This window comes from Oncorhynchus gorbuscha, unplaced genomic scaffold (assembly GCF_021184085.1).
Source record: "Oncorhynchus gorbuscha isolate QuinsamMale2020 ecotype Even-year unplaced genomic scaffold, OgorEven_v1.0 Un_scaffold_713, whole genome shotgun sequence".
Lineage (NCBI taxonomy): Eukaryota > Metazoa > Chordata > Actinopteri > Salmoniformes > Salmonidae > Oncorhynchus > Oncorhynchus gorbuscha.
Genome location: NW_025745775.1, coordinates 117,602 through 144,314, shown reverse-complemented (window position 1 = coordinate 144,314; position 26,713 = coordinate 117,602). Strand labels below are relative to the sequence as shown.

The window sequence follows — 26,713 nt, the reverse complement described above, 5'->3', positions numbered from 1 at the left end:
GACTTTTATCTAAGGGCTAAGAAGGGATAATGGATAATATACAGAACAAAAGTACAACTAAATGCTACTGATATGAAGGGAGGGTAGAGTTCCATAAGTTATTTTTGAGAGCTGCGGCAAGGCAGAAAGACCCTGTCCCTTTATTTAGATGTATGGTGTTGCTCCATGGACTTCAAGCCAATGGAATGTTAAGTGGAGTAGAATCTATATGTTGGTTAGCTAGATCTGATGATGGAAGGGTATGAATGGCACTACTAAAGTGGTGATTTAATTTTGTTTTTTATAATTATTTATCTAGGCAAGTCAGTTATGAACAAATTCTTATTTACAATGACGGCCAAACTCGGACAAGGCTGGATGTGATACAGCCTGGACGCCTCTTGCACTGAGATGCAGTGCCTTAGACCGCTTAGACCACTCAGGAGCCCTGTCATAAATTGTCGTTAACATAATCACAAATTCTCCTCTCTGCAACTGGTGTGAGTTTGAGGTAGGCTTCCAATGCAATATGAATCCATCTCTTCCAGTCTTTCTGTACAGCATATGGCTGCACACTACTACTATTGTTACTCAGAGTCTAGCCCCCCCTTCTCAGTTCCCTCTTGGGTCTCTTCTTTTCCAACCCTCCCTCCCTACCTGGGTATAGCACAATGTATACCAGGGCTTCCTTCTATACTCCACTGCACTAGCGCTTGTGAGTGGGTTGGGCCTTGCCACATCTGCTCTGACCCCACCCAGTTTGACCACTAGTTCCTTCTCATTGGAGGCCAGTTTAAAGTTTTTATTTGCAAAGTTTGGAGCGTTTCAACTTGCTGAATATGCTGCAGACCTAGGAGCACTAATCATCAGAGGATGGAAGAACTCTCTGGAAGCCTATTCCCTACTTTTGACCAGAAGTCGTGCACTATGTAGGGAATAGGGTGCCATAAAATCCTAATTTGACATATTTTTTGTTGTTGTTGCCATTTATGATTAATTATAGGTACACATTCAAGCCATCATGCTTTGATAAGTTTACTATCATAACAAAACACTTTTTTGATAACTTTCTATGTACATATATATACTTATTTGTTTTAATTGTAAAGCTATGTAAATTACCATAGGAAGGATCAACTGAACTTTTTGCAAGAAATTGCTTTTCTGTTGTGAGTGATTGTGTATGAGAATCAATCTTAAAATTATATTATAATTATATATTTTATATGAATGTAGATTTAGTTTGTTAACTCTATTTCGAGAATTCTGTCTATAGAATGAACTATGCATGTATTCAATACAGTCCAGTTCTTTCCAGTACAAAAACGTATTTCTGTGGCATTTGTTAACTTGCTTCATACTCAAGCTCTTTCTCTGATGTATTTGGAAATCTAATTCCTCCTTGACTAACAGTTTATTTCCAAATAATGCAAAAAAAATAGACTATGGAATGTAAACTTTTGGATGTAACTGTGGTTGATGTGTGCAGAGGGTCCCTGGTTCGAGCCCAGGTTGAGGCGAGGAGAGGGACGGAAACTATACTGTTACATCTGGAGTGTATGGTCGGTGAAACGGTAGTATGTATGTTGAAGAGACAGAAAGATTGAAGTCGGGGTTGGAAGGGATTTGGGGCATGCGGGAGGGTCTATTATAAGTCAGTGCTCTTTAAAAAAAATATATATATATTTTTCTCAGAAGTACTAGGTAGGAGGATTTAGAAATGTGGAGGTTATGTTGTAAACCGTGATTGACCACACTCCTAAACAGTAGGTGGCGGCATGCAGCTTTAACGTTTGTTTACGGACCGCCATTTTATCATGGAAAAAGAAGCAGCTCAGCGAGTGGAGCCCGATCATCATCTCACACTTCCCTCTTCCCCGAATCCTTTTAAAACTCTCCCCCGGGTTTCTACCCTCCCGAACCTCTCCCTTTCTACCCTCACAACCCCACCCCGACAACGCATCCCAAAACACGGATCAGGTAAGAACATTTTATATGTGTGTGCAATACAATCACAAAAAAAACCACCGCGTGAATTTGCCAGGCCACACGACTTGCACGCAGCTCACAAAGCCAGCCAAATGGCTGCTATTTACGCTTGTCCATTTGTAAATGACGAGTGTTGGTGTTTGTAGCCGGTATATTATTGAAACAGTGCTAGCGTGAATGACTACAGCACAGCCATTCATACAATGTATACATGCTCCACATATGGATGCTAGCCACCCAGTTAACTTGCTAGTTAGCGCGCTATGCTAGGTCGTAAATCTAGCTAAAAGCTAAACTAGAGTCGGCCGGTGAGGCTGAACGTCGTGCTTTAGCTATGAGCGCAGTTAAATTCATTGGAGCCAAGTAATCGGACACATTGTCCATTCATTTACGAACTGAGCCGTAAGTTACTTTCGTTCCGGATTCAGTCTTGGGATCATTAACCTGTTTGTTAGTCTAACATGCCAGGAGTGTGCTACGAGCAAGCTAAAATATGCACACGTGAACCATTGCTATGATGACCACGCCAACTAAATGTGTTCCTTTTAGTCTAATGGCAGGTTACTTTGCATGAATTATGATACAGTTCTAATGATAATCATGGACGCAATCTCATACTATAGAAGACCCCATTCTTTTTGGGGGGTCAGAAGTTAGCTAGCTGAGAACTCAACTCTTTCCATATAACATCTCTACGGAGTTGAGTGTTGGCGGAGTGTACCACTATCAGTCCATACTTGTACAAATATTGTTCATTGCTTACCTTGTACTAGCTTTTCTTTGGGTGCTGATATCCGTAGTTTGAAAAATTAAATAAAAGTAACATTTTTTCCTCTGCATAGCCGTTGTTGAGAAGGAGCAGACCGTCATTTAACGGCAGATTCTTACAGTAGTTTTGGCAAGGGACACAGAATGCATCATAGATTTATCAAACTATGGATTGCAACTGACAAGCACGGGTACCAGTAAGCGTTAAAAAATTGATATGTATTAAAGTATCGAGTAGTAGAGTACATTTTGAAGTCTGAACTTCGCACTACATTGAAAAGCTGTGGATTAAAGGGTGCAATATGACAGACCTCACACAAAATGACTTCTTAATAAAAAACTACTCAATTCAGCACCCCAAAAAAGCCCACAGTTACACAGGACAAACATGGGTACAAGGTGGAATAAAATAGTGTACACTTTTACATCCCTGATAGCGACTCGATGTAGTTGGTGGTACTCCCAGCCAACACTTATAGCAACTCTACTCTGTAAAGGTACAGAGTTGAGTTTATGCAGCAAGGTGACGAGCTGCAAATTGATGTTTCACTCTTATAATAATGGCAATCAGTTTAGATCAGGTGTTATGCATATATTTGATTAGTCTGTAAGAGCATCAGTGCCTACAGATAATCTCATCCATTGAACTAAAAGCAGCTACTGTTGTAAGTGACATGGCATTATTTGGATGGTTTCAGCAGCTTGGATCGTTTACTTGATACCTTCCTATCAAGTTTTGAGTTCAATAGTTTGCTAGCTATTTAGTATTATTGTACAAAGTCATAGGCTGAATTAAAAACCAAAACCACCAGTCTTGTTCTGTTCTCACATTCTATATTCAATTGTTCTCCTGCTCTTCCCTCGGCTCCATAATACTTCCAATGCACTATTCTAACTTTTCCTACTTTTCTCACTGTTTTCTGGTCTTACCTCCAGATCCAATCTTTGTGACCATACCCCAGTTTTGACCCATCTGCAGCAGCTACTCTCCCATCCAGTGGTAGTTATGGACTCCGGTGTTATTGAAGGAGGACTCAATGTCACTCTGACCATTAGATTGCTCATGCATGGCAAGGTGAGCAAGATCCCACAGCAGATGACTGTTAGCCCATGGTGCTAAAGGCTAGGTAATGTCATGCTGACCATTAGATTGCTGATGCAAGGAGTGACCTCCCACAGCAGGTGACTAAAAGTTTAGGAATTACGTTTCTAAATGTATTTGTTTTTCTTTTAGGAAGTTGGAAGCATCATTGGCAAGAAAGGTGAATCTGTGAAGAAGATGAGAGAAGAGGTGACAGATGCCTTCTGTTTCTAAATTACACTAAAGCTGTTTGTGTTTTGTTAGTTGCACCTCTTTTATATAACTCTCTAATGGTGAATTTCCCAACCCCTTGCGTCCAGAGTGGAGCTCGCATCAACATCTCAGAGGGCAACTGTCCTGAGAGGATCATCACTTTGGCAGGCCCCACCACCGCCATCTTTAAAGCATTCTCCATGATCATCGAAAAGCTGGAAGAGGTAACTTAAGTACCCTGTCTTGTCCAGGCCCAACTGTTTATTTGTTACTTTGGCATCTACAGGGAATGTGATGTGGCTACTTTTACGGAACCGATTAACACTACCTCTCAGGTGCATGAATAGAGGGACTGACTGGATGTGTGAGGTGTTCAACTAATCCTAGAGGACTATTAGAAGTTGATTTGAATAAAGGTTCTTTATTAACAATACATCTGTTTACAGTTGTCCTCCAAGAGTGTCTGAACACCTCTCACATATCCATCAATGATGTTGTCAAGTGGACGTTGTGGAGTAAGTTCATTGATCAATCATTCTTCTCTCCCAGGACATCAGCAGCTCCATGACGAACAGTACGGCCACCAGCAAGCCCCCTGTCACCCTCCGCATCGTGGTGCCAGCCAGCCAGTGTGGGTCCCTCATTGGCAAGGGAGGCTGCAAGATCAAAGAAATCCGAGAGGTGGGTGGGAGAACATATGTACTCACATTTGCACTTGCTTTTTCTTACTAGCCAGCAATGCAAACTAGTCACATTTCGGGTGAAATTTTTACGCGTGATTCGTGTAGATGAGGAAAGTTTGGGCGGGGGAGGAAGGGGGAGTTGGCTTTGGATCACTACTGGCTGTAAGCGAACAAGTGAAGCGTGTTTGGAATAATACTGGCTGTATCCAAGGCTCAACCAATCGTTCACATTAACAGAACGCAACACGCGACTGAAGTTAGAAGAGACAACCAATTTGCTTGTTACAGCATCAGCACGTGCTCTGGGATGAGAGTGGAAAGGCAGTTTGCCAGTTGCAGCAGCGCGTTCCCTGAACGATAACAGATGTAGGTGAGAAACCTGACCACGGAGATGGGGGTGAGAAGGTGATGACCTGTATTTCATGAGCTGTAACCGAAAAACAACTGGCATTTGGAAAGTTTGAGGTAAGGTAGGGCTGGGCGCTATACCGTATTTTAATATATACCGGTATTGATGCACAGACCTGTTTGGGGTTTTTACTTTACCTTCTATAATGGTATTTTAATATTTGGTTTGTTAAATGTGATGCGCAGTGTGTAACGTCCGTTTTCATAGTTTACTCCGCTACTTGAGTCAATCCTCTACGCTCTCTCTTTCCATGCCGCTTTCCACACAGACCTAGTCCCACCCCTGTCACTCGAGGAGCGCATTTGTTGCTTGACCACGGGACTGTTTCATTCAGTCTGCATGGTCAATGCAGCACATGCAACAATGTTGATGACAACAATGTTTCCACTTTGATCTTAATATAAATCCACAAGTGTTCTATAATTACAATATTAGTTTGTTTCTTACATCTGCAAACAGCTAGTTTGTATTTTCTTAGTAAGTTCAGCTAAATAGTGTTAGCCACTAATGCTAATCGCTAGCTAATTAATGTTCGCTTATAAAAGTACTGAGTCAGAGTAAATGTAGCTAGCTAATACAGCCTGATACCAGTGCTGGTGGAGGCCTAAAATCAGCATGTTTGTGCAACAGTATATTCTAAATTAAAGAGGAATAGGTGACGCATGAATGTTGGCTACATGAATTTATTTATTTTTATTTTACCTTTTATTTAACTAGGCAAGTCAGTTAAGAACAAATTCTTATTTTCAATGACGGCCTAGGAATAGTGGGTTACGCTCTAACCACTAAGCTTCGCTGCCGCCCCATAAAAGATTGAATGTAGCCAAAGACTGTAAGGTTCCCTAAGAAACACTGAACATCACTTTGGTTCCTACCCTGTCACAATAACTCTTCCATGACATTTTCATTCGTTGTCATGTCAAACAACACTTTTCAAAGTGCCCACTATTAGTTATATTCCAACTATAGAATTATAATAAACATTCTATTTCTGTGATTCCAAAAGTTCACCCAAGTGTTTTGATCTTAATAACAATTGCAACATTTGGTTAAAAATACATTTTGTATTTTTGCCAATATCGTGGCAGTGTGGAAATTGATGGTAATGCAGAAAATTATTTTGGGTTGAATTGAACAGCATAAAACAATCTGAATGGAGAAAGACCCATTGAAATAATTTAGGATATATGTTGCCACCCTAGGGTCACCCACTACTCATAAAGCAAATGTAGAACTTTTATTAATCAAAAAACATAAAATACTGTCAAATGTGAAAAATACCATATGATATTTTGGCCATATCACCCAGCCCTTATGTGAGGGAGAAAGCGTGGTTGAACAAGTATTGTCAGCATTGTTAAGTATCTTGATCGAATTCTCCGTTAGCTAGCCAGAGAAATGTTGGGCAACATTAGCCAACTTAACTGATCAAATAGAGGTTTATGGTGTGAAAATTAGCTGATTTAATAAAGTCAGACAGCTAGCTAGCTAACGTTACAACATCAGATGAGCTAACTTTAGTAACCTAACCAATTCACTATAGTGTTAACTGATATGCGACTCCTTGACGTTTCTCAAGTTATAACGTGTTACTTGCTTACTGGACCCTGGCAATCTGTGTGGAATGTTAACTAGCTAATGAACTAACTGCTCTCTGTGAGCTAATGTTTTCCCTCTACAGAATGTGGTTAATTTTCAGAATGAGAGAATTAGGTGAAAATGAGGCGTTGCTTGTTAAACAAGTGGATTCAGGGATCAAGTGTAGCTGGAGCTGGGCCTGGCTTAAGCTGGATGCCACTGTAGAGGTTAGAGGTCGGCCGATTATGATTTTTCAACACCGATACCAATACTGATTATTGGAGGACCAAAAAAGCCGATGCCGATTTATAAATAAATAATAATAAATAAATACAAATAAATAATAATAAATAAATACAAATAAATGGATTTGTAATAATGACAATTACAACAATACTGAATTAACACTTATTTTGACTTAATATAATACATCAATAAAATCTATTTAGCCTCATGTAGATAATGAAACGTGTTCAATTTGTTTTAAATAATGCAAAAACAAAGTGTTGGAGAAGAACGTAAAAGTGCAATATGTGCTATGTAAGAAAGCTAACGTTTCAGTTGCTTGCTCAGAACATGAGAACATATGAAAGCTGGTGGTTCCTTTTAACATGAGTCTTCAATATTCCCAGGTAAGAAGTTTTAGGTTGTAGGAATTATAGGACTATTTCTCTATACCATTTGTATTTCATATACCTTTGACTATTGGATGTTCTTATAGGCACTTTAGTATTGCCAGTGTAATCCTTTTAAGATGAGTCTTCAATATTCCCAGGTAAGAAGTTTTACAGTGGGGTAAAAATGTATTTAGTCAGCCACCAATTGTGCAAGTTCTCCCACTTAAAAAATATGAGAGGCCTGTAATTGTCATCATAGGTACACTTCAACTATGACAGACAAAATGAGGAAACAAATCCAGAAAATCACATTGTAGGGTTTTTAATGATTTTTATTTGCAAATTATGGTGGAAAATACATATTTGATCAATAACAAGTTTATCTCAATACTTTGTTATATACCCTTTGTTGGCAATGACAGAGGTCAAATGTTTTCTGTAAATCTTCACAAGGTTTTCACACACTGTTGCTGGTATTTTGGCCCATTCCTCCATGCAGATCTCCTCTAGAGCAGTGATGTTTTGGGGCTGTTGCTGGGCAACATGGACTTTTAACTACCTCCAAAGATTTTCTATGGTGTTGAGATCTGGAGACTGGCTAGGCCACTCCAAGACCTTGAAATGACCTTGAAAGCCACTCCTTCGCCCGAACGGTGTGTTTGGGATCATTGACGCACAACGAACATCTGCTGGCAAAACGCACGAACGTGCTGTTTGAATGAATGTTTACGCGCCTGCTTCTGCCTACCACCGCTCAGTCAGATACTTAGATACTTGTATGCTCAGTCAGATCATATGCAACACAGGACACACTAGATATTATCTAGTAATATCATCAACCATGTGTAGTTAACTAGTGATTTTATGATTGTTTTTTATAAGATAAGTTTAATGCTAGCTAGCAACTTACCTTGGCTTACTGCATTTGCGTAACAGGCAGTCTCCTTATGGAGTGCAACGAGAGAGAAGCAGGTCGTTATTGTGTTGGATTAGTTAACTGTAAGGTTGCAAGATTGAATCCCTGAGCTGACAAGGTGAAAATCTGTCTTTCTGCCCCTGAACGAGGCAGTTAACCCACCGTTCCTAGGCCATCATTGAAAATAAGAATGTGTTCTTAATTGACTTGCCTAGTTAAATAAAGGTGTATATATATTTTTAAAATTCAGCGCCCAAAAATACCGCTTTCCGATTGTTATGAAAACTTTAAATCGGCCCTAATTACATTTACATTACATTTAAGTCATTTAATTAATCGGTCGACCTCTAATGGAGGTGAAAGGAACACTACCACCACCCCCAATCTCACTTTTTCAATACACTTTTTCAATTATGCCAACAACGGGTATCATGCTCAGCTGGCACATTGTAGATTTTCTGCCTGTGGACATCTGTTCTACAATGTAATAATGTGCAGTGTAGCCCAAAGATATTGGTTTTGTTGAACTTTCCTATAAAACTTGTGTGAGTGAGGGGGATTATTACATTTTTACTCTGAATGTTATTTTTGTACACATGTAGCCTTGTGCACTTGATTGATGTCTACTATAGTGGCCACTATAATAGAAAAAAATAGAATCCCTGTTTCATTCTATTTCTACTTTAAATGTTTTTTTTCTGAAGTGCAATATATAGATTGTGTGTGGTCACAAGCTTTCTATTATAAAGGCTGTCATGGCTAACTGCCATTTTAGTGTATTGTTTTTTTTCTCGACTTGTGTTTGCAGTAAAATCTAGGCAACAAATAACATTGCATTGCTTTCTTACTTTTTTTTAGCTGTGAGTTAGGTTCATGTTAACCACTTTATCTTACACACAGACTGATCATGTAGATTCTTTGTTTTAATTAACTTGTATTTCCCCCTAGCAGGGATTTTATGGATGTTTCAGTGCAAAGAAAGTGTCACCTTCTTGGGCCCTCACCAGTTTGCATACCTGACTTGCACAGATTTAGCAGAAAGTGGCTTTTTTGAAAGGTTTTACTTGCAGTGACTAAGTTACTGCTGGTGGTCGTTTTACCTACCTTAGTTCAGAGCACTGATTGTAAGTTTTGTCTGGATATGAGCGTCTGCTAAATTACAAAAATATTAATGTAATATGTAAGTCCAGACCAGTCAATCTCTCCTCTCTCTCTAGTCGACAGGTGCTCAGGTACAGGTGGCAGGGGACATGCTTCCTAACTCTACAGAACGGGCCATCACCATCGCAGGGACCCCCCAGTCCATAATTGAGTGTGTCAAGCAAATCTGCGTGGTTATGCTCGAGGTAAGTGTAAGTAATATCCTCAAATCGTTGATCTATTTTTATTCAGCTTAAATATTTATAATTTTATTAATTTGTCAAATGACCCATACAACCTCTTTGCTACCCATTTTTGCATCTCTTGCTTACTTATACAAAAGTGTTTTGAAAACACGTCTGAAATAAAACCATTTTCCTGTCCTGTCTCTCCTTTTCTCTTTCCCTTCTCTCTTTCCTCCAGTCTCCCCCTAAGGGGGTCACCATCCCATACCGACCAAAACCTTCAGGATCCCCTGTCATCTTTGCTGGAGGACAGGTATGTTTGATATATTTTTACACATTTATATACAGTGGGGCAAAAAAGTATTTAGTCAGCCACCAATTGTGCAAGTTCTCCCACTTAAAAAGATGAGGCCTGTAATTTTCATTATAGGTACACTTCAACTATGGCAGACAAAATGAGAGAAAAATATCCAGAAAATCACATTGTAGGATTTTAAATGAATTTATTTGCAAATTATGGTGGAAAATAAGTATTTTGTCAATAACAAAAGTTTATCTCAATACTTTGTTATATACCCTTTGTTGGCAATGACAGAGGTCAAATGTTTTCTGTAAGTCTTCACAAGATTTTCACACACTGTTGCTGGTATTTTGGCCCATTCCTCCATGCAGATCTCCTCTAGAACAGTGATGTTTTGGGGCTGTTGCTGGGCAAAACGGACTTTCAACTCCCTCCAAAGATTTTCTATGGGGTTGAGATCTGGAGACTGGCTGGGCCACTCCGGGACCTTGAAATGCTTCTTACGAAGCCACTCCTTCGTTGCCCGGTGTGTTTGGGATCATTGTCATGCTGAAAGACCCAGCCACGTTTCATATTCAATGCCCTTGCTGATGGAAGGAGGTTTTCACTCAAAATCTCACGATACATGGCCCCATTCATTCTTTCCTTTACACGGATCAGTCGTCCTGGTCCCTTTGCAGAAAATCAGCCCCAAAGCATGATGTTTCCACCCCCATGCTTCACAGTAGGTATGGTGTTCTTTGGATGCAACTCAGCATTCTTTGTCCTCCATACACGACGAGTTGAGTTTTTATCAAAAAGTTCTATTTTGGTTTCATCTGACCATATGACATTCTCCAGAACCTCTTCTGGATCATCCAAATGCTCTCTAGTGAACTTCAGACGGGCCTGGACATGTACTGGCTTAAGCAGGAGGACACGTCTGGCACTGCAGGATTTGAGTCCCTGGCGGCGTATTGTGTTACTGATGGTAGGCTTTGTTACTTTGATCACAGCTCTCTGCAGGTCATTCACTAGGTCCCCCCGTGTGGTTCTGGGATTTTTGCTCACCGTCCTGGTGATCATTTTGACCCCACGGGATGAGATCTTGCGTGGTGCCCCAGATCGAGGGAGATTATCAGTGGTCTTGTCTTGTATGTCTTCCATTTCCTAATAATTGCTCCCACAGTTGATTTCTTCAAACCAAGCTGCTTACCTATTGCAGATTCAGTCTTCCCAGCCTGGTGCAGGTCTACAATTTTGTTTATGGTGTCCTCTGACAGCTCTTTGGTCTTGGCCATAGTGGTGTTTGGAGTGTGACTGTTTGAGGTTGTGGACAGGTGTTTTTTATACTGATAACAATTTCAAATAGGTGCCATTAATACAGGTAACGAGTGGAGGACAGAGGAGCCTCTTAAAGAAGTTACAGGTCTGTGAGCCAGAAATAAACTTTTGTTATTGACCAAATACTTATTTTCCACCATAATTTGCAAATAAATTCATTAAAAATCCTACAATCTGATTTTCTGGATGTTTTTTCTTCTCATTTTGTCTGTCATAGTTGAAGTGTACCTATGGTGAAAATTACAGGCCTCTCTTCTTTTTAAGTGGGAGAACTTGCACAATTGGTGGCTGACTAAATACTTTTTTGCCCCACTGTACATGTTCTTATTTAGATCATTTAATCAACTTACTGCTGGCTGGGAAGGGGAATGGGGGGTTCCTCTGAGAACTAACCTGTAGTTGATCTGTTGGGTTCTGCTGTATTTTTATAGGGAATTTACCAATAATAAACTCTATGATACTTTTGCCCAGCCTTTGGTTTTGTGTTACTGTTATGACATCTCTGGTGGTTACCAACAGAAATAGTGATGTGCACGGTTATTTGAACATCTGAACGGACATTAGTATTCAAATACTTGTGGGAGTATTTTTTTTGGGTGGAAGGGTAGCCTAGTGGTTAGAGTGGTGGACTTGTAACCAAAAGGTTGCAAGTTCAAATCCCCGAGCTGACAAGGTACAAATCTGTCGTTCTGCCCCTGAACTGTTCCTAGGCCGTCATTGAAAATGAGAATTTGTTCTTAACATTTAACATTTACATTTAAGTCATTTAGCAGACGCTCTTATCCAGAGCGACTTACAAATTGGTGCATTCACCTTATGACATCCAGTGGAACAGCCACTTTACAATAGTGCATCTAAATATTTTAAGGGGGGGGTGAGAAGGATTATTTTATCCTATCCTAGGTATTCCTTAAAGAGGAATTAATTCTTAACTGACTTGCCTAGTTAAATAAAGGTAAATAATTCATTTTTGTGGGCAAGAGTGTAGGGGCCTACTAAACAGAGAAAATGGCTTTTTTCCCAAGTTAAAATATCCATGTTACATACCATGACATTTTCAAATGATTAATTTAAATAAAAACCTTTTCAGTGTAGCTATGCCCTCCCATACGTCATAGGAGAGTCAGCTTGCTCCCATTTCACTGGCCCCTCTGCAGCTTCAGCAATATCGCGCCACCCTCTCTCCCTTGTGCCTTAGTGCTAAGGTTTAAAACTTAAGTAAAAAATATCCAGAAATCCCACACAAATGCATGCTATTATTCGAATAGTGAACTTATTTCAAGCCCCATCCCTAAACTGAAGTAGACCTCCGTCCACCCACCATTGTTACTGTTACTGGGAGAATTAATGAATAAAATCCCCGAAAATCCAAGCCCAGTTCATGCTCCGCTAGGCAGAATGGAAACGTGCTTTGTTTTTTCTGTGTTTTCAATCGCTTTAACATTCCTTTAGAAATGTTATCTTTCTCTATTAATATGGATACTATGTTCAAGATTTGGCTACTTTAAAATGTATTGAGAGCATTTAGAGATATAGACATATAGGATCTGTGTGTGTTGAAGAAAAAGATTGTTTGGGGACATGAAACATTCAGGCACTGCACAGACACTATGGAAGCTCTAGTCCTGAGCGCAGAGTTAAATAGTTTCAAACTATTTTTAAACTCGAAATTGTTGTTTGAGATGGATGTACAATGCCTAGTGAAAGTCGACACACCCTTGCAACGTTTTTACATTTTGTTGCCTTAAATTTCTATAAAATAAAAAAAAAGGATCAAATTGAGATTTTCCCTCACTTATCTACACAATTACACTCCAAATTTTCAAAGTGAAAGCGAAATTATAGAAATGTTCGGAAATTGAATAAAACAGACCTCTTTATTGCAAATGTCTTCAGACCCCTTTCTGTGGCACATCTAAATACGTTCAGGAGCAAATTTTCATTTAAATTTCTTGGATGAGGATTTTATACTTTTAACATTCTAACATACGTTTGTCCTGTATACTATTGTGGCTGCGAATCGTGATATGTGAACAGGATGCCTATGAACACGTTCTTTTTTCAGGCGTACGCCGTTCAAGGACAACATGCGATACCACAGCCAGATGTAAGTGCTGTTGTCACAATTTCTTCCTCCTGGTGTCCGTATTCTCTCTACCCTCTGTCCTTCCCCCAAATTCCTTACCTGTCCCTGCCCTACCTTTCCGTACCTTCCCTACCTTATGCTATCATCCCTACCCTTCACCTCTCAATTTATACCCCCCCAGTTCCCTATCCTCTGTACCTCCCTGCCCTCCCATTTCTTTTATCTACCATTCCTAACCTACCCTCCCTCCAACCAGTGCACTAGGAAAAGGTGTTAGGTAGACTGTAGGGCCGAGGCTCCAAACCCAGCCTGGTTGTAAAATGCCTTAAGAGGAATGGTTTGATGAGACATTTGCTTTATGGTGAAGAGATGATATTAATAGACAAATCATTTAGAGGAGTTGGTGTATTTAGTAGTGTGTTAACCAGTAACGTCATTCTCAACATTTTTTATTTAACATAGCACTGGGTGGTTTAAGAAATTGTTTATGTTCACTATTGATCTTGTATTATTGTCCTAACTATTACTGTGTTGATTATACCATGGCCTGTAGTTGTGTGGGCCTGGTTGGTTTTGTTTGGTACAGGCCAGGAAATATCTATTCCTACATACTGAGAACATGTAGTGTCATATCCATCTGCCAGAAGACTATAAGCAAACATTCCGAGTCAGAGTTCTCCAGAGCTACAGTGGAAAGACCATGGGGTACAAATTTATTAAGAATGATTACACAACCCATCCAACACTTGTCCATTTTAGAGAAATAAAATAAGATGGCTGGGTTGTGTGTTTATCAGTGCATGCAACTGAGTTTAACAGAAAAGGTCCAGGTAGTCCCTAACTGTTCGTTAGTTTGGTATGTAATGAACACAACTCCAACTACTATTATGAGTGAATGTCATGGTGAATGAAATGGTTTTGGTACTTTACTCACTGTGCTTCTTGTCCCTTCTCTTTCCTTTCCATTTATCTCCTCCCTCCCTGCCCCATCTCTTGCCCTCACAGTCTTCCTCTATCTCTCCACAGCTCACCAAGTTACACCAGCTGGCCATGCAGCAGAGCCCCTTCCCAATGGCCCCAAGCAACCAAGGATTCCAAGGTACTAAGGACATAACAATACAATAGTTTGTATAAAAAAATAGAATAAAAACATTGAAACTACTGCGCTCAGAACTGGTGTGTTGCCCAAATTAGAACATCAGCAGGAGTGCAAACTGCATTTTATGTTGTTTTTTTTTTGTTTTTGTTTTTCTTTCGTTGAGGCAAAATGCAAATGTTCTGGCTGTCAGGCCATCGTTGGTTTGTCACATGGATAGAGAAAACAACTCCTCGACGAAGGCTTTACCTACTGAAATGTCAGTTAAGATATTGTTACATTGAACCTGCCACCACAATGGCATTTACATATCATGAAAAGTGCCAAATTGTTCCGGATCCTTGTTTTATGTATTTTTGGCTTGTTGATTTAGGAGGGATGGATGCGTCTGCCCAAACTAGTTCCCATGAGATGACCATTCCAAATGATGTAAGTATTTCCACAGTGATGACTGACCCTCCCCTTCCATTTCCCTCCAGTGGTTAGACATTTCACACTATCAATCGACTCCTCTCTAATTGATTGACGTAACTGAATTCCTGGTTCTGTCTCCCCTCTTGTTGATTGGCTTAACTTACTTCCTGTTTTTCTTCCTCCTAGTTGATTGGCTGCATCATTGGTCGCCAGGGTGCTAAGATCAATGAGATCCGCCAGATGTCGGGTGCCCAGATAAAGATAGCTAACCCTGTCGAGGGCTCCGCAGACAGACAGGTCACCATCACTGGTTCCCCCGCCTCCATCAGCCTGGCAGAGTACCTCATCAACGCCAGGTCAGACACATTAGTGACAAGCTTTTTAACCAACTACCATCTTTTGTCCTTTTAGAGTCGGGGATAAATTGACTTTGGGTTGCAAAATTCAATAAACTTACCTCCCTGCACATTCCCTCCTGATTCTGGAAATCCTCCAACATGTTTTCTGAAAAACCTGAGGACTTTGGGTTCTGGGAACTTTCAGGAATTTTGCTCCTGGTCCTGGAGCACCACAGTTGCTTGGTGCAGTAGGCTTTTGATCCAGCCCAACGCAAACTAAAACAGCTGGGTTGGAACAAAAGCCTGTGGCTCTCCAGAAGGACCTTCTTCCGCCCAGTATTCAACCAAGCCCCCCTACTTTTTTTTTTTTTTGTAGAACTGAGAATCCACCCAATCTCATCTACCCCCACACCATGGTACTTCCTTTTGACATTTGGGTGACTCCCAGTTAGTCTGCCTACAGTGCAATGTGTTTGTGTTAACTGCTTAACCCCCACCCCTATCCATGGCATGTTTGAGGGGATCAGTTTGAACAAGACGAGGCACATAATCACTGACCTTTATCACGTAATGAGTAGTTATTTGGGGATGGAAGGTGATTTGTAGATCAGTGATCCTGTGCAGTCCGGCTGGAACTTAGTCGATCTCAAACACTCACATTGTCTATTGAAACATGAGTTGGTCTTCTAATGATGTTTACTCATTGATGGCCACTATTGTCAGTTTTTCTATGCCTGTCACTCTCACACCCCTCCCTGACTGTCAGTCTGTGCTTATGATTCCCCCTCATGCACCCTCCCAACCCTGAAGTCTACCCCTCACTCCTTCCATACTCACCAGCCTATCCCGGAACCCATCCCGACTGTGTGTCCCTCTTTTTCCTTCTTGTCTCTCTTGTTTCTACAGCGTAGAGTCCTCTAAATTCTCCTCCTCGAACCCTGAACAGACCCACAGCACCAGCCTCCTCTGCCCTCCTCTCTCCACTACTACCACCTCTCCTGCCGCTACCTCTACTGCTTCCTCCTCTTCTTCCTCCTGTTTGGCGCCCCCCTCCGCCTCCATCTCTCTGTCCTTGTTGGCTCCTCAAGGACCTTCTTCCTCTGACTCACCACTCCCACCCAACTCCCCTGCTGTCCCCTGTGTCTCCAGTCTGCTCAGTCTTAAGCCCCTCCCCCTCCTGGCCCTCCATGTTGTTTCCACTGGCCCCACCTCCTCCGGTAACCCTGTCCACTCAGCCAATCCCGAGCCAAAGCTTTCCTCAGAGCTGGGCTCCAAGTCTAAGAGGCGAAGGCTTTCTCTGTACTAAAGCTACAGCCATAATAGAAACTACAGTACAGATGTGAATTGTGTCCCAAATGGCACTTCCTTATTATAGTGCACTACTTTTCACCAGGGCCCTCGTCAAAAGTGGGCTCTGGTCAAAAGTGATACACTTTATAGGGAATAAGGTGCCATTTGGGATGTTGCATAGCGTTGTCTGTACTTGGTCGTCACTGCTTTAAACCTGGCTGTGCCCTATGCCACATGCTTCTTAACTATACAATTAATCAAAAAATGCCACAAAAAAAGTTACACTTCCAGATCTGGCTTCTCTCCTCCATGTCCTTTGGTCCACTGCTTGGTTTATGTCTCGCTCACCCTCTTGAAGGTCCCTGATTGTTCTATCTAAAGACTGCATCCTCATGGGCACGCTTGTCTCAGACCGACTTCAACGTTACTAATTAAAAGCTTTTGGTTGGATTTTCTCTCTTGCTGTAAGCTCAGGTAGCACCTCTCATGCCATCTTTATGTTAAGATCTCCTGCTGTACTTCATTTATTTGAATATTAACTTTGTCCTGGATAATACAGTTTAAGTCAGAAGTTTACAAACACCTTAGCTACATTTCAACTCAGTTTTTCACAATTCCTGACATTTAATCCTAGTAAAAATTCCCTGTCTCAGGTCAGTTAGGATCACCACTTTATTTTAAGAATGTGAAATGTCAGAATAATAGTAGAGAATGATTTAGTGCAGCTTTTATTTCTTACATCACATTCCCAGTGGGTCAGAAGTTTACATACTACTCGATTAGTATTTGGTAGCATTGCCTTTAAATTGTTTAACTTGGGGCAAATGTTTCGGGCAGCCTTCCACAAGCTTCCAACAATAAGTTGGGTGAATTTTGACCCATTCCTCCTGACAGAGCTGGTGTAACTGAGTCAGGTTTGTCGGCCTCCTTGCTCGCACACGCTTTTTCAGTTCTGCCCACAAATGTTCTATGGGATTGAGGTCAGGGCTTTGTGATGGCGATTCCAATACCTTGACTTTGTTGTCCTTAAGCCATTTTTCCACAACTTTAGAAGTATGCTTGGGGTCATTGTCCATTTGGAAGACCCATTTGCGACCAAGCTTTAACTTCCTGACTTGATGTCTTGAGATGTTGCTTCAATATATCCAAATCATTTTCCATCCTCATGATGCCATCTATTTTGTGAAGTGCACCAGTCCCTCCTGCAGCAAAGCACCCCCACAACATGATGCTGCGTCCTCCATGCTTCATGGTTGGTATGGTGTTCTTCGGCTTGCAGGCCCTCCCCCTTTTTCCTCTAAAAAATAACAATAGTCATTATGGCCAAACAGTTCTATTTTTGTTTCATCAGACCAGAGGACATTTCTCCAAAAAGTACGATCTTTGTCCCCATGTGCAGTTGCAAACCGTAGTCTGGAGTTTTTATGGCGGTTTTGGAGCAGTGGCTTCTTCCTTGCTGAGCGGCCTTTCAGGTTATGTCGGTATAGGACTCGTTTTACTGTGGATATAGATACTTTTGCACCAGTTTCCTCCAGCATCTTCACAATGTTTTTTGCTGCTGTTCTGGGTTGATTTGCACCTTTCGCACCATTCATCTCTAGGAGTCTTCTTACTGACCAGTATGACTGCTGCGTGGTCCCATGGTGTTTATACTTGCGTACTATTGTTTGTACAGATGAACGTGGTACCTTCAGGCATTTGGAACTTGCTTCCAAGGATGAACCAGACCCTTGGAGGTCTACAATTTGTTTCTGAGGTATTGGCTGATTTTCTTTTGATTTTCCCATGATGTCAAGCAAAGAGGCACTGAGTTTGAAGGTAGGCCTATCCACAGGTACATCTCCAATTGACTCAAATGATGTCAATTAGCCTATCAGAAGCTTTTAAAGCCATTACATAATTTTCTGAAATTTTCCAGGCAACTTAGTGTATGTAAACTTCTGACCCACTGGAATTGTGATACAGTGAATTATAAGTGAAATAATCATTCTGTAAACAATTGTTGGAAAAATTACTTGTCATCCACAGAGTAGATGTTCTAACCAACTTGCCAAAGCTATAGTTTGTCAAAACAAGACATTTGTGGAGAGGTTAAAAAACAAGTTTTAATGGCTCCAACCTAAGTGTATGTACATTTCCGACTTCAACTGTATGTGAGGTAGCTAGTTATATTTGTAAAGTGTTCATTATAGTGCTAAAATCTTGTTTTGTTTATGTATCTATCTGCCACATGGGGTAAAGTTGGGCTTAATCACTATAATAATTTGACCTCTGGTATCATATAGCCCTGCTAATCATGGGCTGTTGGACCTTTACAATTTCAGGAAATTGATGTCCTTGATTAGGACTCTTGAATCGAGCCAAAACTGCTTCTTTTATCCTTTCGCTGGCAATCACTGATGCACTACAATTTATTAGCACTGATCAGGTCAGTGACTGTAAGGTGAAATGGAATACACTCTTTGAAGAGGTTGATGTCAAGGAAACAACATCCTCTTATCCACTGATGGTTAATACACCTCTAGAGGTTTATCTATTGGGTAGACATTTTATGAACTGAAAAAAAGCGGTGTGGAGGTTTGTGTGGAGGTTTGTAAGAAGGTTCAATTGTGAAAAGGTGAGTTTGTCCTGTTTTATCATTGTAATTTGAAACGCACAGCATGGCTTATTCTCTCCCCCTTCGATCTCTCAATGTGTCTCTCTCCAGGCTCTCCTCTGAAGCTACAGGACTGGCGGCCAACTGATAGAACAGACTCTAGATGTGATCTGCACTAATCACCCCCACATTTTACCTCTACCACCAACGGATCCATCAGTCAGCTCTCTCCTTTTAAAGTGGTCAATGTAACTATCCAACTTAGTTTATTTGTATTCTTTTATGAAAATCACGCCCACCCACCGGATTTTACTTTGATCTGCATTCATTTATGTTTTTAATTATTGTTTTTAATTAAGGCCCTTTGTGTCCCAGTTGGATGTTTTTAATGATTTGTTCTTAGGTTCTTTTTTGTTGAAGGGAGAAAGTTTTCCATATCTTTCTTGACACCATCACAAGAATATAGGTAGAAAAATCTGAATAGGTTTAGTTCGTTAAAAGTTTTTGTATTTTTTTATTTCGAACAAATAAATGTCCAAACAAAATATCTTTTTTCTTCTGCATTTTTAGCCCCCCCACCCTGGATCCTGGATCCCGGATCCCCTAGTAATTTTATCCATTGCAGCAATTCAGAACTCGCCGTCATTTGGTTATGTCACTTATGCTCACAAAGTTAAAGAGGAAATCGGTCACTGCTGGTATTTTGGGTATGACAAACAGCTCTTACACTACTAGAAGACATGGATATTGCATTTGTTGAAATCAATTTCAAACTGTATGTATTCATGTCACCTTAACTTTTTTTGTTTCTGTGTCATTCCTATTTTTCCACCTTTGCCCCACCCACCCGTGTGATCATGTTTCTTCAATGGAGGAAATATTTGTTTTAACTACCAAAGGAGAGAAACTCCTGAACTGACTGGTGTGTCTGTGAGTGTGAGGAGAGTAACTAAGATATTATGAATCGCTGAAACTAAGACAGGGCGATTAAAAACAAATGAATTTCCTGCTCTTTGCTTTCTTTGCTCAAGTCATATTTAATTTTTTATTATTTGCAGGAAATAAAGTAACTTTTGTGCACGTTTTGGAAAGAAATGTCGACATTGGGTACCATAACATTGTCAAAAAACTACAGAAATAAAGATGAAAAGAGAACTACAAATTCTTGTTCGTGTTGCGTGCAGTGTGTAACATTGTTCATTGGAAATTAAAGTTGATGGAAGTTCATTGGAATGGTCACTGCTATGACTTTATGAAAACCTATACTTACCCAGCATTAAAGTCTGACACCCACATTTCCAGTTTTTGAACTGTGATTTTTATTTGTCTTAAATGGTTTCTTAAATATTTATTGTACACAGATGCAATTATAAAAACAAACATGTACGTTCAAAGGAACGAGGAGTCTGTTTGATTCAGAATATTGGAAACTAGCTTGGAGCCAAATCTGTTTATAGTGTTCTGAAAAAACATTAACGTGACATTTACCATAGGGACTTAGTAAGACAAATCAACATATCAGGCTAATCGGAAAAATACAAGAGCCTCTTTCTCCAGTCACCATAGGGCAGTGGTCTTTTGCTGTATTGGCAACAAAACAAATCCACATCTACGGTCAGGTCCAAAATTACTGGCACCCTTGAGAAAGATATATTTTTTTAAAGAGTTAAGAGGACAGAATTCATTCAGATTTTTTTTTTACGTTTAAAAATCTATGCTTTTCCAGAAAATAAATACTAGTGGATCTATAAAACCTTACAGAACACAGGAGCTGCCATTTTATAGCTTATCAAATGGAACCTGCTGAGTCATTTGATAGGATGGAACGGAGGCTGTTGAAACATAGGCCTCTATTGCATCCCAATGCTGCCCAAAATAAAGGGAACACAAAAACAATGTAACTCCAAGTCAATCACACTTCTGTGAAATCAAACTGTCTACTAAGGAAGCAACACTGATTGACAGTAAATTGCACATGCTGTTGAGCAAATGGAATAGACAACAGGTGGAAATTATAGGCAATTAGCAAGACACCCCCAATAAAGGAGTGGTTCTGCAGGTGGGGACCACAGACCACTTCTCAGTTCCTATGCTTCCTGGCTGATGTTTTGGTCACTTTTGAATGCTGGCGGTGCTTTCACTCTAGTGGTAGCATGTGACGGAGTCTACAACGCACACAAGTGGCTCAGGTAGTGCAGCTCATTCAGGATGGCACATCAATGAGAGCTGTGGCAAGAAGGTTTGCTGTGTTTCAGCGTAGTGTCCAGAGCATGGAGGCGCTACCAGGAGACGTGGAGGAGGCGGTAGGAGGGCAACAACCCAGCGGCAGGACCGCTACCTCCGCCTTTGTGCAAGGAGGAGCACTGCCAGAGACCTGCAAAATGACCTCCAGCAGGCCAAAAATGTGCATGTGTCTGCTCAAACGGTCAGAAACAGACTCCATGAGGGCCCGACATCCACAGGTGGGGGTTGTGCTTACATACAGCCCGTGCAAGACATTTGGCATTTGCCAGAGAACACCAAGATTGGCAAATTCGCCACTGGTGCCCTGTGCTCTTCACAGATGAAAGTAGGTTCAAACTGAGCACATGTGACAGACGTGACAGAGTCTGGAGACGCCGTGGAGAACGTTCTGCTGCCTGCAACATCCTCCAGCATGACCAGTTTGGCGGTGGGTCAGTCATGGTGTCGGGTGGCATTTCTTTGGGGGGCCACACAGCCCTCCATGTGCTCGCCAGAGGTAGCCTGACTGCCATTAGGTACCGAGATGAGATTCTCAGACCCCTTGTGAGACCATACGCTGGTGCGGTTGGCCCTGGGTTCCTCCTAATGCAAGACAATGCATTGTGGTTGGAGTGTGTCAGCAGTTACTGCAAGAGGAAGGCATTGATGCTATGGACTGGCCCGCCCGTTCCCCAGTCCTGAATCCAATTGAGCACATCTGGGACATCATGTCTCGCTCCATCCACCGGGCATATCTATAGCATCAATGCCTTCCTCTTGCCATGTTGCACCACAGACTGTCCAGGAGTTGGCGGATGCTTTAGTCTAGGTCTGGGAGGAGATCCCTCAGGAGACCATCCGCCACCTCATCAGGAGCATGCCCAGGCGTTGTAGGGAGGTCATACAGGCACGTGGAGGCCACACACTACTGAGCCTAATTTTGTCTTGTTTTAAGGACATTACATCAAAGTTGGATCAGCCTGTAATGTGGTTTTCCACTTTAATTTTGAGTGTGACTCCAAATCCAGACCTCCATGGGTTGATAAATTTGATTTCCATTGATAATTTGTGTGATTTTGTTGTCAGCACATTCAACTATGTAACGAAAAAGTATTTAATAAGAATATTTCATTCATTCAGATCTAGGATGTGTTATTTTAGTGTTCCCTTTATTTTTTTGAGAAGTGTATTTGGATTGGGAGTTGGTGATTCCACCATATTTCTTACAGCAGTCCTTTCCTTTTCAATCCAAGAAGGGAAGTGAACAAGTACGCATTTAGTTGATAAGGATTTAGAATCTTGGACACAACCTTAGCTGACAGGAAAGTAACTAGTTGCCAGACAACTAGTTTGTTCTTAAACTAACTAGTCTGCTACTCGTGAGTGGTAGATTTCCTTTTTTCAATAGATTCTGTTTCTATGGGTGATTAAGTCCCTTTGATCTGAGCCTCATGCTCTGACTAACATCTGCATTTGGACAAAAATACAAGTACAACCCATACATACTATATTACAACCATGCTTTAGTGATCTGATCTAGGATCTTGACACTTGTAGATGGTAATGCAAATGGTCGGTGACTGAGGCTTCGTCTCGAATGGCACACTATTTCCTATGAAGTGCACTACTTTTGACCCAGAGCTGTGGGGATTAGGGTGCCATTTGAGATTTGACCTGAGTTTTTGTTCTCAATGGTATCCTAGTACGTAGTATTGCATGTTAATACAGTATAAAGACTGCAATACCAAATAAATACAATAGTTCATCAACAAAAACAAGTGCGGTTAGACCCTGAAAGAAAGGGGCTGTAGTTTTAGTTTACTCCACGGTGAAGTCAGGGGAATGATTCAGGGTTAGTGTACATATTGCTTGGTGTTGTTCATTATCTATTATTGTTCTGTTCTCTTCAACCTGTCTAATGCCATAGAAATATAATTATTAGATTTCTATGCTTATTAATGCCCTGTAATCATCATCATCATCATGAACAGCATCCGGTATCAGACCAATAGAATATCTGTTCAGGGCCATGTTCAGTAGGCAAACATTGAATGGTTCAGATAGAAATGTCATGAATAGAGCTGACATGATTCATTTGTTCTACATGTCAGAGAGGTATGTATGTTCTACATAATCTATTTCTATCTGAAATATCCACAATGTTGTGCCCTGCTGAATGCTCTGTTCTGTTGTCTGGTACAATTCAATAGCGCCCTCTAGTGTAAAACATTAGTCAGCACCATTAGATGATCCAGTCTCACATTTCAACTCTTACAAATGTTTGTTAATTGTCCAAATATTTACATACAGTTGAGGTTACATTAAATAAAATACAGATTGTATAAAAAAAAGTTGGACAACAAAATCCCTGATGAAAAACATTTATAAATACATGTGAAAATGTAAAGAAGAATGTAAACATTGATTCTCTAATACCCAATAAATAAATTAAAACGACACTCAGTGCACAATCCTTGCGAGGAAACAAAAGATTTTGGACATGAAATAATCAGTACCAAACAAGTAAACAAAGTGCAGATGCCTCTCTGACAATGTTGACATATAATCTGAATGGGAGACTTTACATAGAATAGATAAAGTATGACAATATTTGGACAAAATATAGAAGTAAGAAACAACGGATAATGAAAGAACAACAGATAGTGAAAGAATCACTATAACATGTAGAAGTTACATCTGTAGTATGGTGTTGCAGAGGTACCTGTAGTAGGTGAGGTGAGTTGGCTTGTTGAAGTGTTTTTGCAAGGCTGGGACTGGGAAGTGAGAGAAGGGAGGTTGAGGTAAGGGGGTTTGGTTGGCTGTACATAGGCCTGTCCAGGAGACTGGGGCTGGGGGGGGGGGCTGGCCTCCTCACCAGTTGGTGCTTGGGGGTCTATGGGGCTGGGGCTCTGTGCAGCCTGAGTAGCTCAGCACTGTCACACTCAGAGTCATCATACAGGCCCTGGGGTGAGGTGGAGAGGCAGAGTTAGAGGATGGCAATGGGCATTACTGCATTGTTATTAATACCGTTTTCCTAGCCATTGATTAAATACATATTTCCCTCATCAATCTACACACAATACCCCATAATGACAAAGCGATTACAGGCTTTTTGAAATCTTAGCAAATTATACTTATTTACATAAGTATTCAGACCCTTTGCTATGAGACTCAAAATTGAGCTCAGGTGCATCCTGTTTCCATTGATCATCCTTGAGATGTTTCTACAACTTGGAGTCAACCTGTGGTAAATTCAATTCCTTGGACATGATTTGGAAAGGCACACACCTGTCTATATAAAAGGTCCCACAGTTGACAGTGCATGTCAGAGCAAAAACCAAGCCATGAGGTCGAAGGAATTGTTCGTAGACCTCAGAGACAGGATTGTGCCGAGTCACAGATTTGGGGAAGGGTACCAAGACATTTCTGCAGCATTGAAGATCCCCAAGAACACAGTGGCCTCCAAATGGAAGAAGTTTGGAACCACGAAGGTTCACCTTCCAAATGCAAAACGACGCTAAGCACACAGCCAAGACAACACAAGAGTAGCTTTGGGACAAGTCTCTGAACGTCCTTGAGTATCACAGCTAGAGCCCAGACTGAACCCGATTGAACATCTCTGGATAGTAGAGGTCGACTGATTAATTGGAATGGCCGATGTCAAGTTTTCATAACAATCGGTAATCAGCATTTTTGGACACAATCATGGCCGATTACATTGCACTCCGTGCTGTTATGTGAGTGCAGCAAGGAGCCAAGGTAAGGTGCATTAAACGTATCTTATAAAAAACAATCAATCTTAACATAATCACTAGTTACCTACACATGGTTGACGATAGTTTACCGAGCTTGTCCTGCATTGCATGTAATCGATGAGGTGCCTGTTAATTTATCATTGAATCATAGGCTACTTCGCCAAACGGGTGATTTAACAAGCGCATTCGCGAAAAAAGCAATGTCGTTGCACCAATAATGTGTACCTAACCATAACATCAACACCTTTCTTAAAATCAATACACAAGTATATATTTTTAAACCTGCATATTTAGTTCAAATTGCCTGCTAACATGAATTTATTTTAACTAGGGAAATTGTGTCACTTCTCTTGCGTTCTGTGCAACAGAGTCAGGGTACATATGCAGCAGTTTGGGCCGCCTGGCTTGTTGCGAACTGTGTGAAGACTATTTGTTCCAAACAAAGACAGCCAACTTCGCTAAAATGGGGGATGATTTAACAAAGCGAATTTGCAGGAAAAAATCCACAATCGTTGCACGAATGTACCTAACCATAAACATCAATGCCTTTTTTTAAATCAATACACAGGAGTATATATTTTAAACCTGCATATTTAGTTTTAAAAAGTCCAGGTTAGCAGGCAATATTAAATTAGGGACATTGTGTCACTTCTCTTGCGTTCATTGCACGCAGAGTTTGGGCCGCCTGGCTCGTTGCGAACTAATTTGCCAGAATTTTACGTAATTATGACATAACATTGAAGGTTGCGCAATGTAACAGGAATATTTAGACAAATGGATGACATCCGCTAGATAAAATAAGGAACGGTTCCGTATTTCACTGAAATAATAAACGTTTTGTTTTCGAAATGATAGTTTCCGGATTTGACCATGTTAATGACCTAAGGCTCGTATTTCTGTGTGTTATTATGTTAGAATTAAGTCTATGATTTGATATTTGATAGAGCAGCGTTTCAATCGATGACATCGTTCGCCCTGAGCCCTGGAAGTAGTTGTTCCCCTTGCTCTGCAAGGGCCGTGGTTTTTGTGGAGCGATGGGTAACGATGCTTCGAGGGTGGCTGTTCTCGATGTGTTCCTGGTTTGAGCCCAGGTAGGGGCGAGGAGAGGGATGGAAGCTATACTGTTACACTGGCAATACTAAAGTGCCTATAAGAACATCCAATATTCAAAGGTATATGAAATACAAATGATATAGAGATAAATTGTCCTATAATTCCTCTAATAATTATAACCTAAAACTGCTTACCTGGGAATATTGAAGACTCATATTAAAAGGAATGACCAGCTTTCATATGTTCTCATGTTCTGAGCAAGGAACTTTAACATTAGCTTTTTTTACATGGCACATATTCCACTTTAACTTTTTTCTCCAACACTTTGTTTTTGCATTATTTAAACCAAATTGAACATGTTTCATTATTTATTTGAGGCTAAATTGATTTTATTGATGTATTATATTAAGTTAGAATAAAAGTGTTCATTCAGTATTGTTGTAATTGTCATTATTACAAATAAATATCGGCAGATTAATCGGTATCTACGTTTTTGGTCCTCCAATAATCGGTATCGGCGTTGAAAAATCATAGTCGGTCGACCTCTACTGGAGAGACCAGAAAATAGCTGTGCTGCAACGCTCCCCATCCAGCCTGATAGAGCTTTAGAGGATCTGCAGAGAAGAATGGAAGAAACTCCCCAAATACAAGTGTGCCATGCTTGTCGTGTTATACCCAAG

General features: G+C 40.7%; 1 protein-coding gene and 1 pseudogene across 6 annotated transcripts; one reads left to right on the top strand and one right to left on the bottom strand.

The window, feature by feature from the left end:
• The first annotated feature begins 1,791 nt into the window (after positions 1-1,791).
• LOC124019874 (poly(rC)-binding protein 2) lies at positions 1,792-20,164 on the top strand. Of its 6 annotated transcripts, none has more exons than XR_006835862.1 (12): positions 1,792-1,959; positions 3,673-3,811; positions 3,971-4,027; positions 4,138-4,254; positions 4,580-4,711; positions 9,451-9,585; positions 9,797-9,871; positions 13,248-13,289; positions 14,295-14,367; positions 14,531-14,623; positions 14,738-14,793; positions 14,965-15,050. XR_006835862.1 is itself a non-coding variant. In XM_046335309.1 (12 exons), exons 2-12 carry the CDS (start codon positions 3,743-3,745, stop codon positions 19,148-19,150), a joined length of 978 nt encoding a protein of 325 aa, XP_046191265.1. In that variant the 5' UTR covers positions 1,792-1,959; positions 3,673-3,742; the 3' UTR covers positions 19,151-20,164. The 6 variants fall into 6 exon arrangements, 4 of the variants coding, with proteins under 4 accessions (XP_046191265.1, XP_046191266.1, XP_046191264.1 ...); XR_006835861.1 differs by having other exon boundaries at positions 14,274-14,367; XM_046335309.1 differs by lacking the exon at positions 14,531-14,623 and adding an exon at positions 19,114-20,164 and having other exon boundaries at positions 9,451-9,579; positions 14,274-14,367; positions 14,965-15,134.
• A 3,954-nt stretch (positions 20,165-24,118) lies between these two features.
• Positions 24,119-26,713, bottom strand: part of LOC124019873 — a 54,537-nt pseudogene continuing 51,942 nt past the window's right edge.